At 35.8% G+C, this 12216-nt stretch overlaps 1 protein-coding gene across 1 annotated transcript in view; it reads left to right on the top strand.

The window, feature by feature from the left end:
* The first annotated feature begins 104 nt into the window (after positions 1–104).
* ENTPD7 (ectonucleoside triphosphate diphosphohydrolase 7) overlaps positions 105–12216 on the top strand; it is a 32555-nt gene continuing 20443 nt past the window's right edge. Inside the window, exon 1 of the mRNA XM_011378914.1 lies at positions 105–166. Coding sequence (XP_011377216.1) covers positions 105–166 — 62 coding nt within the window. The remainder of the gene's footprint in view (positions 167–12216) is intronic.

A 12216-nucleotide genomic window follows, 5' to 3' on the forward strand; every position in this document is an offset into this window, starting at 1 on the left:
TCTGCCCAGCCTCGTGGTACTTTACTGTGCCCACAGTGAGCCCATTTCCCCGTCAGCGAGTGGCATTCCTAGGACTCTTCTTCATATCCTGTCTCCTTTTACTTATGTTAATTACGGACTTTCGACATTGGGGTGTTTCGTCACCACGAGATAGGCAATACGAAAGGTGAGTCAGCTTTAGATCACTTTGATCAGGTTTGCATTGAAATCATAAGTAGTTTGATAAGATGTTTAACACGTTACTTACTACCTTTGATCCTTTTGGGGAATACTGCACTTTTATTAGTAAAATTGCATGCCACTTATTACATAAAGAAGAACTTGGCAATGTTCAGTTTTGATTCAGGAATGATGCTGCTGTGTTTTAATCATGAAAGGCATCTTTCTATTTTCTTATTTTGGTGGGCTGACTTAATTGGGTGCATGAATGTTTAGGATTGTTATATATTATTGATGAATTGACCCTTTTATCATTATTAAATGACTCTCTTTATCCTTGATTATCTTCTTTGCTTTGAAATATCCTGGTTTTGTATTAATGTAGCTACTTAAACTTTCTTTTGATCAGTGTTAGTATGAAAGATGGTTTCTCATCCTTTTAGTTTTAGCCTATTTGTGTCTTTATATTTAGAGTGGCAGCATTTCATTGAGTCTTGCCTTTTATCTCGCAGTAAATGCCTTTTATTTGGGGTGTTTAAGCCATTTACATTACATTTAATGTGGTTATCAATTATGTTTAGGTTTAAATCTATCTTGCAGTTTTATCACATCTGTTCTTTGTTCATTTTTCCTCTTTTTTCTCCTTTTTTTGAATTGAGTACATTTTTTATGATTCCGTTTTATTTCCTTTGTTGGCTTGTTAGGTGTAACTCTGTCTTTACTTTTTTAGTGTTTGCTTTAGGGTTTAGGGTTTATATCATACATCTTTAACTTACAGCCCACCTTCAAGTAATATCATACCTCTTCATGCATAATATAAGAACCTGTCAACAGTGTATTTTCATTCCTCCCTTTCCCTTTGACTTTTGTGATATTGTCTACTTCTCCACATGTTATAAGCACCACCATATATTGTTTATATTTTTGCTTTAAACATTTAATCATTTTTTAAAGAGATTTTTAAAATAAGAAAAAAAGGCTTATATACTTACCATTTCTGGGCCTTTTCATTCCTTTGTGTAGATTCATTTTTCCATTTGGTATCATTTTCCTTTTGCTTAACATGTCTAGTAGTGTGAGACTGTGGTTGGTGAATTCTTTTAACTTTCATATGACTGAAAAAGTCTTTATTTTGCTTTCCTCTCTGTATAGCTGGAGAGGTATATCAGGCTGGACCTGTTCATTGAGTATAGATCTCTAGGTTGATCGGTTTTCTTTCATTACTTTAAAGATGATGGTCCACTGTCTTCTTGCTTGTATTCTTTCTGAGGAGAAGTCTGCTGTCATTTTTTATCTATGTTCTCGCTGTACATAATGTGTCTTTTTCCTCTGGCTACTTTTAAGATTTTCTCTTTATCACTGGTTTTAAACAATTTGATTATGTTGTTTGTTGCTATAGTTTTCTTCATGATTCTTGTGCTTGTGCTTTGTTGACTATTAGATCTGTGGATTTATAGTTTTTGATCAAATCTAGAAAATTTTTGTGCGTTATTTCTTCAAATATTTTTTCTGTCCTCTCCCATATCATCTTTGGCATCTCCAAGCCAAAGATGTTTTGAGCCATGTGAAGTTTTTCCACAGCTTACTAATGCTCTATTCATTTTTTTCAGTCTTTTTTCACTCTGTGTTTCTTTCTAGATATTTTATATTGCTTTGCCGTCTAGTTCATTAGTATTTTCTTCTATAGGATCTAATCCACTGTTAATTCCATCCAGTGAGAGCTGAAGAAATACTTTTTTCACAGAAAATACATCTGAATTATTTGATATAGTTTTAAAGCCTTACCAGTTACATAGAAGATCTGCATTCCTTTATAATGGTGATTCTGTTTGCTATTTTTTTTTAGATTATTTTCTGATTAGGCTATAAAATGAAATGATGACATGTTATGTTCATCATCTTCAATATGATTTTCTTTCTATTCTCACATTTATATCAGTTAGGAGGCTTTGGGCTACAAGTAACAGTCAAACTGATTGAAATAATACAAGTTTATTGGCTCATATAACTAGAATTCCAGAGATAGAGGGACCACAAGTTCAACAGTGGCTGGCAGTATGGGAGTCTCTCTCTCTCGTCCAGTGTCAGCTTGCTTAATGATTGCAAAATAGCAGCCAGTAGCAACAAGGGCTACATGTGTCCTCATTCATGTCCTGTAGGAGAGAAACAGGCCTTCCGTGCTCTCTTATAAGAAGGAAGAGTACCCTTCCCAGAAACCTCCTGTAACCCTTTCCTTGAATTTTTTTTCAGTCAAAACTGAGACACATGCCTACTCCCTTAAATATTTGAGTTGTTCTGTCCCCAGATTTTTCATTTTCTATTCACTTTGGTCCTTCATTTTTCCATTCATCTGACAAATGTTTCTTGAGCAGCCACTATGTGCCAGGTGATAATAGGCACGAGGACATGGAAACTTTGGTACTTTTTCTTAAGAATTTTATGTTTTCAACCTTTACTCCTCTAGCAGTGCTGTTGTATTTTTGACTTTTCCTTTTCAGAAGAGGAAACATATATTTAGATGACTACAGTTGTCAACAATTGGCCTTAAGAAGCTTGTTAGCTTTGGGAAACTAAATCTGTAATTTGAATTTTCTTAATGCTTATTGGGATTTTCTTGACAGACCTGAACACAGTTTCCCACTGGAAGATACCATGCTATCTAATTATGGAATTCTATGTAGGTTAATATGGCTAGAATGAAGACTATTAGGGAATTAGTAGTGAGCCATGTAACTGGAGAGGTAGATCAGGCTGGGCCTGTTAAGCCGTTTAAGGGGGTTTAGACATTATCCGAAGGGCAGAGGGAAAGCTTTGAAAAATGGTATGATCTGAATTGCTTTTTAAAGAAAGCTTATCTTGGTGACATTGTAGAGAATGAATTGCAGGGGAATAAAAATGAAAGCAGGGAGATGGATTGGAATACTCCAATAGAGAGAGGATGGTAACCTGACCTTGGGTGACAGCAATGACGATGGAGAGAAGTAAATGCATTTAAGGGATATGTAGAGGGTAGAGTGATCCAATAGTTCTTGTCTGCCACCCTAAGTGGCCAGATCCAATAAAAACTCGTTAAGTTGAATTAATTGAAACAAGTTAGATGCAGTGCTAGGGAACACACAGACTATGCCATTGCGGTGACCTTAGCCAAAGTCTCAACCACACTTTAATGCTTTGGCTGAGCAGCCAGCAGCCATGTAGCCTAAAGCCTCTTGTTCCTAAATAAAAAGTTATGTGCATAGTGCCAAAAATTGCCACATATCATTAAACTACTCTTGGCAGCCTTCCATGAGTCATTCAGGAAGCAAACATTTGCTGAGAGCTTGCTGTGTACACTGCTAGACATTGGGGTACAAAGATGAATAAAACGTGGCCCCTGAACTCATGGAGTTCATAATCTAGTTAGGGAGACAGATGTCAAGGAATAGTTATTTTCCAGTGAGATAATAGTTTATGTAGCTCTGCAGAATCAGGAATAGAGAATCAGGAACTGTACACTGCCAAGAATCTGGAACAAAGTTAAGAATCAGCAGTTAATCAGAAGAGGCCCATGAGTAACCAAAGTTGATATCACTAAGTTCATGTACTGAAAACTTCTGTACTTTACTGATAAGATAAGCTCTCACGTAGAACCTGTTTGCTTTTATTTTACACACTGTTCTCCCTTGTCTCAGAACACAGCAGATAACCGTAAATTAGAACGATGGTAGTAAGGAGTGTGTGTGGTCATGTGGGCACACTGATGACGATAATTAATAATATCGGGCATCTCGACAGAGAGGAAGAGAGAGAAATTGGTTAAATGTAGACTTACTCAAAATTTCTACAGACCATTTCTATAGTGGCAACCAGTTCTCTACATTTTATTAAAACGTACTACACAGTTTAATAATGTATGTTAATGATGACCTGAAATCGGTGGTTTTCAACTTTTGTGTATATGAATCACTTAGGGACCTTTAAAAAAATGCAAATAATTGGACCTTTTCTCAAGATGTCTCTAATATGCAGCCTGAGTAGAAAACCATTGCTCTTAGGTTTAGTTATATTTGAGAGGAGGTATTATTTTATAGAGAAAAGAGGATTGATTTTAGAGCTAATTGGTCCATTATTTGCTAGTTGGGTGTCTTGGGCAGGTGTTGTATTCAGGAATCTCATTTCCTTTATGTATAAAGTGGAGGTAGTCTTGTCCTTTGGATTCAAAAAGAAAAGCATGTAGGACTGCCCACTGCATTGTGGTTGTTAGTTTTACTATTATTTGAATAATCTTGATTTATCTGTTCTCTAATTCCCTTTTTTTGCCCTGCAAGTATATACTGAAGATAATAGGCAGCATTATTTCCATTTAAAATTTTCTTTCCAGAATTCCTTTTTTTTGTGGCAGCTACTGATTAAGCACGGGTGACCACTAGCATATGTTAAAACCATTAAGCAAATAACTAGGAATTTTTAAGCAAATAATTAAGAATTGATGGAAACACCTATCACTTTAGTCCAACAGCTTAAAAAAAATTTAAGTTACTGCTTGTGGTTATGATTGTTATATTATATACATACAATTCCTAATTTACACAATGAAGTAATTTACACAATGAAGTTATATCAGTATTTTTCGATGTTCCACAAAGGGTATACCGCAGGTCTGCGAATAACATTATTTTGTTCAACATCGATGAGAAAAAAAAAAAATGATTCCCAGCTGGGGCCACTGTCTGTGTGTAATTTGCACGTCTTCCCCATGTCTGTGTGGGTTTTCTCGGGGTACTCTGGTTTCCTCCCACATCCCAGAGATGTTCATATGAGGTGAACTGGCATGTCTAAATGGTCCGTTTGGGTAAGTGAGTGAGTGAGTGAGTAAGTGAGTGTGTGTGTGTGTGTGTTGTGTGTAAATGAACTCTCAATGGAAGAGTGTCCTGTCCCAGGTAGGTTCCCACCTTATGCCCTGAGCTGCCAAGATGGGCACTGACCACTTAGGATTGGGAATAATTATCTTACTTGTTTTTATTAGTCTTTCTTAAATGTATGTATAGCTCACATTTATTTCAATGTTTAATATTAGAAGTTTTGGGGAGGAAGGTCTTTATTTAGAAATTTGGTGATTAGATACATGCCATAGGAGCTTAACTCTTGTTTATATCCATTAGCATATGGTTTGTTATATATTGTTTTGCTTAAAGTCAGTTTCCAAGAACCTCTCGATGACGGTGAGGACTTGCTGTACTGTGTTGCCAGGAGCACACTGACTACAGCTGTCTTCATGAAAGCAAGTTTGGAAACCCTTGATCAGGAAAATATATTCATAAGAATACCAAATTTATTCTATTGTCTTGATAAATGAGGCATTGCTTGAGTTAGAAATTATAATCTCTCTTGCACATTGCATCTTTGTGTTTTAATATGTACAGAAGTAGCTGTTTAAAAATGATTTAGTTATTTTTATATTGAAAAAATTTTTAATTTGAAATTTTTTCGGGCATTTGTGGGACTTAGCATATCACTTCTGATGTGCTATGACCCAGAGCTTCAGAAGCCTTGGCGAGGGTTTTTCCTCCTCAGTATTTTCAAAACTGGAGTTGTATTTATTTTTCCTTTACTATGAGCATGTACCCACATTGCTTCTAGAAAAAGAAAGCAGGAGGTTTGCATTAGAACTAGAATTTAAGAAAAGGTAAATTTAAAGAGTGACGGGATGTTAGTAAGGATAGAATCCAGAGCTATTTCAAAAAAAAAAAAAACAAAAACGTTATTTTTTAGAACAGTTTTAGGTTCACAGCTAAATTGAGCAAAAAGTACAGAGATTTCCCTTATACCCCCTGCCACTCCCCATCACCATACCCAGCATAGCTGTTTCTTTTATTTTTATTTTTCAATTAGAGTTGACATTCAGTTTTATTTTGCATTAGTTTCAAGTGTACAGCATAGTGGTTAGACATTTGCATAGATGTTTTTAAGAATAATTTTTGTTAGATGTGTGTTTTCATCAACTTTTTTTCCAGTATGTGCCATATATCATAAGATGAGTTCCAACAACTTCCGACTTAATGTATTTTATATTCATTTATTCATTCACTCATTCACTTATTATACAAAAAATATTGAGAGTCTACACTGTGGTATCCAATAGAGTAGCCACTACACACAAATAGCTATTTTAAATAAATTAAAATTAACTAAAATAAAAAATTTTACACTAGTCACATTTCAAGTACTCACTGGCCACATGTAGGCTAGTCCTGGCCTTCCTTAGAAGTTTCAGTTCTGTTTAAAGCAAGTCAAAAAGAGGCATTACTTTTGGTTAGAAAAAAATTATTAACTTTAGGATATGCAGATAAATTAAGGGTTCTGATGTACATACAATGGAACAATTCAGAGATTTTTGCTGGTACAATTGAAGGCATTTATTTGCATTTATTCACATTTATTTATTTATTTACTTACTTCTCCTTAGTGGTGATTATAGCCAGAGCCTTAACTTATAAATATTCCCGACTGCTGTGTTTAATCTTGTTAGGAGATAAGCAGTACCTTACAAGATGCTTTTCTGGGCATTTATTACTGTCATCAGTCATGCATAGATACTTTGGCTATAATGTCATTACATTTGGTTCTGAGCCTTGTACAAAGTTGAAGAGTATGATGACATTCAGCAAAGAGCTGGTAGCCTCATGCTGATGGGGGCCACTTTAATTGACTTTTGGCGCATTACTGAGTTCTCTTTGAACTCTAGAAGTGGTATAATTAGTTTTGATTTTGTAAGCTAGGTAATGGTTTGGTCAGTTACTGGTCTAATGCTGTTAATATTTTCAGAATAATGGCAGTGAAAAGCCATTGTCTTCTAATTCTATCTTGGGTGATGTATATGTGGCAACTTCGTTTTCATTGATTCAGCAGTGACCAGAGGGAAATTATGTTTCTCAAATAGAGAGGGTGTGTGTGTTGGGGAGGCGGCGGCGGCAGAGTAAGTATGTGTGATGTTGAATCAGATCTCTCATGGGAAGGTGAATGTGAGGGTTTCCAAAGCTTAAGAACTTTTCTCTCGGGCTTTAGGGATTGATGTAGTGCAGCATCAGCAAATCATGAAGGTCTAGCCATGCAAGTAATTGACCATGATGGCTAAGGCCAGGACTGCAGATCACAAATGAAAACATCCAAGAAGGACCAGTGATCCATCCTTGTTAGAAGCCTAGCCCAAGGAAGACCTCAGGTGATTGAACAGTGTAAGAAGCCTGATTAGGTCACAAGATGTCAGAGTTCCAGAAAGAGGTGATTTTATTGCTTTGCAGAGGGGAAAATTGTTCTTTAGTTACTCACTTGCATGCAAGATAAGAAAAATGGAGACTTTCTGCTGCCTGTAGTATTGATCAAAGACTCAAATGAGAAGTATAACAAATGCTGTCTGATCCTCTCTTTCTCCCTTGTGTTCTAATGCCAGCTGACATTTTTTTCTGCCAACGCATACATAGAGACTTCTAAAGGAAGAGAAAGAAGAATTGAATTGTACCCAAATTAGAGCTGTAAAGTTGTTTATCTTGACAGGAACTGAAGAGGATGACAGGATGCTTTGGAAAGCTATTGAAACTTTCTAAGGAGACCAGTTGATTTTGGTATAGCTATAGAGGAGTTAGCAAAAAATCAACAGCCCCATGTTGTGAGTTCTAGGACCAGACCAATCAGTATTGATTAATACATATCAGAGAAACGTGAGGAACACTGTGACAATTTCGAAGTACTGCAGATAAGGTACCTGCTCTCGAGAAACTGATCATCTAAATGGAGAGGCAGAGCAAAGAAATGTGAACGAAGTCTTAGGGGCTCATGCTGAAATATAAGCACATTGCTTAAAGGGAATAATGACACTCCACATTTTACAGTAGAAGGAGGCCTTTTCAGGTAATCGTGGGTATCACAAGAGTCAGCACTGTGGAGTGAGGCTTCTTAAGAACTGGGAAGCCATGTCAAAGAAGGGAAAGGAGAAAGAATAGGTAGAGAAACAGATTGTTAAGATAGAAAAAGAAGGTCACAATAGAGCATTGGTTCTCAAAGTGTTTACTGACTTTTTGGAGTTCCTGAGACCTTTCAGTGGGTGTGTGAGGCTAAAATAATACTAAGATATTATTTGCCCTTCTAAAATTGTATTAACATATAAAATTTACCATCTTAACCATTTTTAAATGTACAGTTTAGCAATGTTAAGTATTTTCACATTGTTATGCAAGCAGTCTCCAGAACCTTTTCGTCTTGCAAATCTGAAACTCTGTGCCCATTAAATAACACTCCCCCTTTTCTCCTCCCACCCAGCCCCTGGTAACCACTGTTTTCCGTTTCTATGAATTTGACTACATTACATACCTCATAAAAGTGGAATCATACAGTATTTGTTTTTGTGACTGGCTTATTCCCCTAGCATAAAGTCCTCAAGGTTCATCCATGTTGTAACACATGACAGAATTTCCTTCTTTTTAAAGGCTGAATAATATTCCATTGTATATATATGTATCTCTCTCTCTCTATATATATACATATATATATAGATATATACATATATACACATATATAGATATATACATATATATACATATATAGATATATACATATATATACACCACATTTTGTTTATCCAGTCTTTTGAGTTGTTTCTACCACTCGGCTATTGTGACGTTACTTGGCATTTTCACTAAGTTTACATTGACACTGATGATGATGCAAAAGCAATGGAAGGTGGAACTGCAGTGTGCTAGCACAAATCAAGATAGAGGTACCAAGCTGTACTAGTAGTTATTGTAGTCTTCATTGTCACACAGTTGCAATGGGGAAAAGGTCTAGTTCTACTTAAGACTATCTTTTTAATATTTTGTGTGACAAAATGGGAAATAGGTATTAAGTATTTCTGTCACATACTGAAATGGTCTTGAGGAAAAGCCCTTAACCAGTTTGAGTTACGAGCTGAACCTAGCTGCTTTTGTCATGGAATGCTATTTTTACGTGAAAGAATGAATGCCAGAAAAACTATGGTTTTCAGGCTTGGGTATTTCATAGACGTTTTCTTGCAAATGAACGAAGTAAAAAGCCTGTCACTTTCAGGAAAACAACCGTCAGTATTTATTGCCAGTGGTAAGATCTGAGCTTTCAAGTGAAAATCAGAAGTTTGGAAAATTTTGTATCTGCCACTGTGAATTTGATAGCTTCCCAATACCTAAAATACTTTTATGATAAGATTGGTAGCGATGTTAATGAATGTGTTTTTTTAAATGTTGTATAATGTATGAACATTAAGAAGATTTGTATAGTTCAGTGAACCAATATTTTCCAATATATGATGTTACAAAATCCTGCATGGGTAAAAGCCATTCAAAGTGCAAAATAGACCAATGAATTTTGACATTATAACAGAGTACGAAAAATTCTTAGACTGGATTTTAAATTCCACACTGCAACTAACCTTTATGAAGCTACACTTGTTGAATTTTAGTGTAGTGTCAAGGGAGAGTATCCACAATGATCTAAAAAGGCTATTGAAATACCCTTCCCTTTTCCAACAACAAATATGAGAATCTAGCTGTCTTCTATTAATCCAGACACTAAAGAGATTTGCAAAATTATAAAACAACACCACTCTTTTTTGTTTTAGAAAATACAGTTCTTTCATAAAGTATGTTAGTATGTAATAAGTTTATTATTGTTGTATCTAAATTAATAAATATTTAAAAATTTTTTGTTTTATTTTCTAATATGGTAAATATATACAGATGTAACCCATGTATACAAAAGCTCTTTTTTTAAAGATAATTTTTAAGAATATGAAGGGGTCCTGAGCCCCAAAAGTTTGAGAACCAATGTACTAGAGAAAAGTTATTAAGCAGGAGGGGATGGGATCCAGAATCTTGTCTGAGAGAAGAAGGGGTGGTTTTCAGGGAAGAAAAGCAGAGAAAGATCTGTGAAGCACTGATGTACAGGTTGCTGTGATGACAAATGAAAAGTCACTTTGGGCTGAAGATGGATTATCTTGCCTCTTTCTTTTCTATCTGTGGTATCTTGCGAGGTATTAGCAAGTATTCTGTAAAGAACCCAGATGTCTGCCCAGTTTTCATGTGATAGAGGTGAGCTGTTATGAGTTGGTCGGTGGATTGTGAGCCCAGTTTAGCCCAGTAATTTGATTAGCATGGGAAAGAATGTGCTGAAATGGAATCTTTAGGACTGTGAACTTTCTAGTCTGTAGCAGATTTTTACCACCTGTTTCATTTCCTGTAACTCACTCTCATCTCAAATCCAGAAAAAAAGTACTACCTGACCCTATCGTATGCAATAATGTACAGCATTATATTGCAGCTCAAATATATGTCTTCTCTTTTTTAAAAACATGCATTATGCATTGTAGAGTAGAAAAGATACTCAACTCCACTTTTTGATTTTAGAATGGTTTCTACATGTCTTTTTTTTACAAATTTGCTTTACTGTTCAAAGTAAGGAACTTTGTGGTCTGTATAGCAATGTGAAATTACCAGCAAACAGGCTAGACTGTTCTGAGGGGCAGGACACATGGCTTAGTGTTCTGATCAGATGTGGTTTTACTATGAAGCTAATGAATGATAACTGCACTTCAAGGCCATTCATTTACATGGGCCCTTTTTGTATTCGTAATGTTGAATCTTTTTTAAACCTCCTACCTCCAATTAGCTTCAGGCTTCACAAAACCTAGATCTGAAGAGTTCTGTGTAAGGGTCTCGGGGATCTAGGAGTCAGCTCTAAAGACAATGTGGATGAATAGGACAGATACCTTAGAAGGGAGGGAATTTATTATGTTTGAAAACATCCACAGCATTGCTTTCAGGGCATTTATTCAGTTAGTAACTCAACCAATGGCAATACTTATTCAAATTTAAAAGAATTTAGAAGACAAAATTTTAATCTGCCTACCACACAGTATTCTCAGCACCAAGAAAGAACTCTGTTTCCCTGTGTAATAAGCTAAAAGCCGTTCTCACTGGTCTTCTCTTCAAGTGAAGCCTTTGAAGAGGAGTCAGTAATATTTTTACTTTTCAGACCCTCAGGCTTTCAGGGAACTGTAATAGTAATGGAAGGCTAAGTGCCCAGAAGCATTTATCCACTCTTAGCTTTCTTTTCTTTCTGGACTTTTCTGCCCTTTTCTCCATAGGTCTTCTACTATTTTGCTCTCCCAATAATCCTCATGTAACAAGAGCAGTGGTGGCAGCAGCATGGCACTGTGCTGACTGCGAGCCGTGCATTGTCTCTGAGGGTAGACACTCCACTGTCCTTATTTTACAGATGAGGAAACTGAGAGAAGTAAGTTGCTGAGGTCACACAGCATAGAAAGTCCTAGAACTGAGATGCAAACCTCTCAAACTTTGGTGTTTAATGGTAACATCTTTACTTATTTCATCTTCCCGCTATCAGTCAGCTATCTTGGAATGAGAATCTGAGAAAATCTCAACACAAAGTGCTGTCTTAGGGCCTAGAAACCTTTTTTGTTCATTTGTTTTAACAGTGTAATGTTTTATTTTCAAAACTGGATATTCGGTACAGAGGCGTTTTTTTATTATTTACTACACTATACATATTTTATGAACATTCTTTTTATAGCTACAAAATTTTTAAAAGATAGTAGAAAAGAATATTGTTTTTATGAAATAAAATTTTTATTATTATAATTCCAACAACATAAAGTGCCAAGCAAAAAGCCCCATAGAAACATCACTACCCAGGAACACACGTTAAGTGATAATCATTCTGTAATATTCTTTATGTTTGTATATAGAAAGGATATATAGATAGATAAAAAATTATTAGGTGTGTTTCAGTTATTTAGTGTGCATAATAAACCGCCCCAGAAGTTTGTGGCTTATAACAACAAAAACCAATTATTTACATGAGCTTAGAAGCTCTGTAATGTTTGGTAAAATATTTGTTACCCCAGCCAGTATCAGAACTGCCCCAAACACGGAGGAGTCTTTTAATTATCTAACTTCAATGGCCTCTAGGCAGACAGACCAGCAGTTGCCTCAGGTACATCAGTACGTATCATTTCATTCCTTTGTTAGGACA

Source organism: Pteropus vampyrus, unplaced genomic scaffold (genome assembly GCF_000151845.1).
Source record: "Pteropus vampyrus isolate Shadow unplaced genomic scaffold, Pvam_2.0 Scaffold348, whole genome shotgun sequence".
In the NCBI taxonomy this organism is placed as follows: domain Eukaryota; kingdom Metazoa; phylum Chordata; class Mammalia; order Chiroptera; family Pteropodidae; genus Pteropus; species Pteropus vampyrus.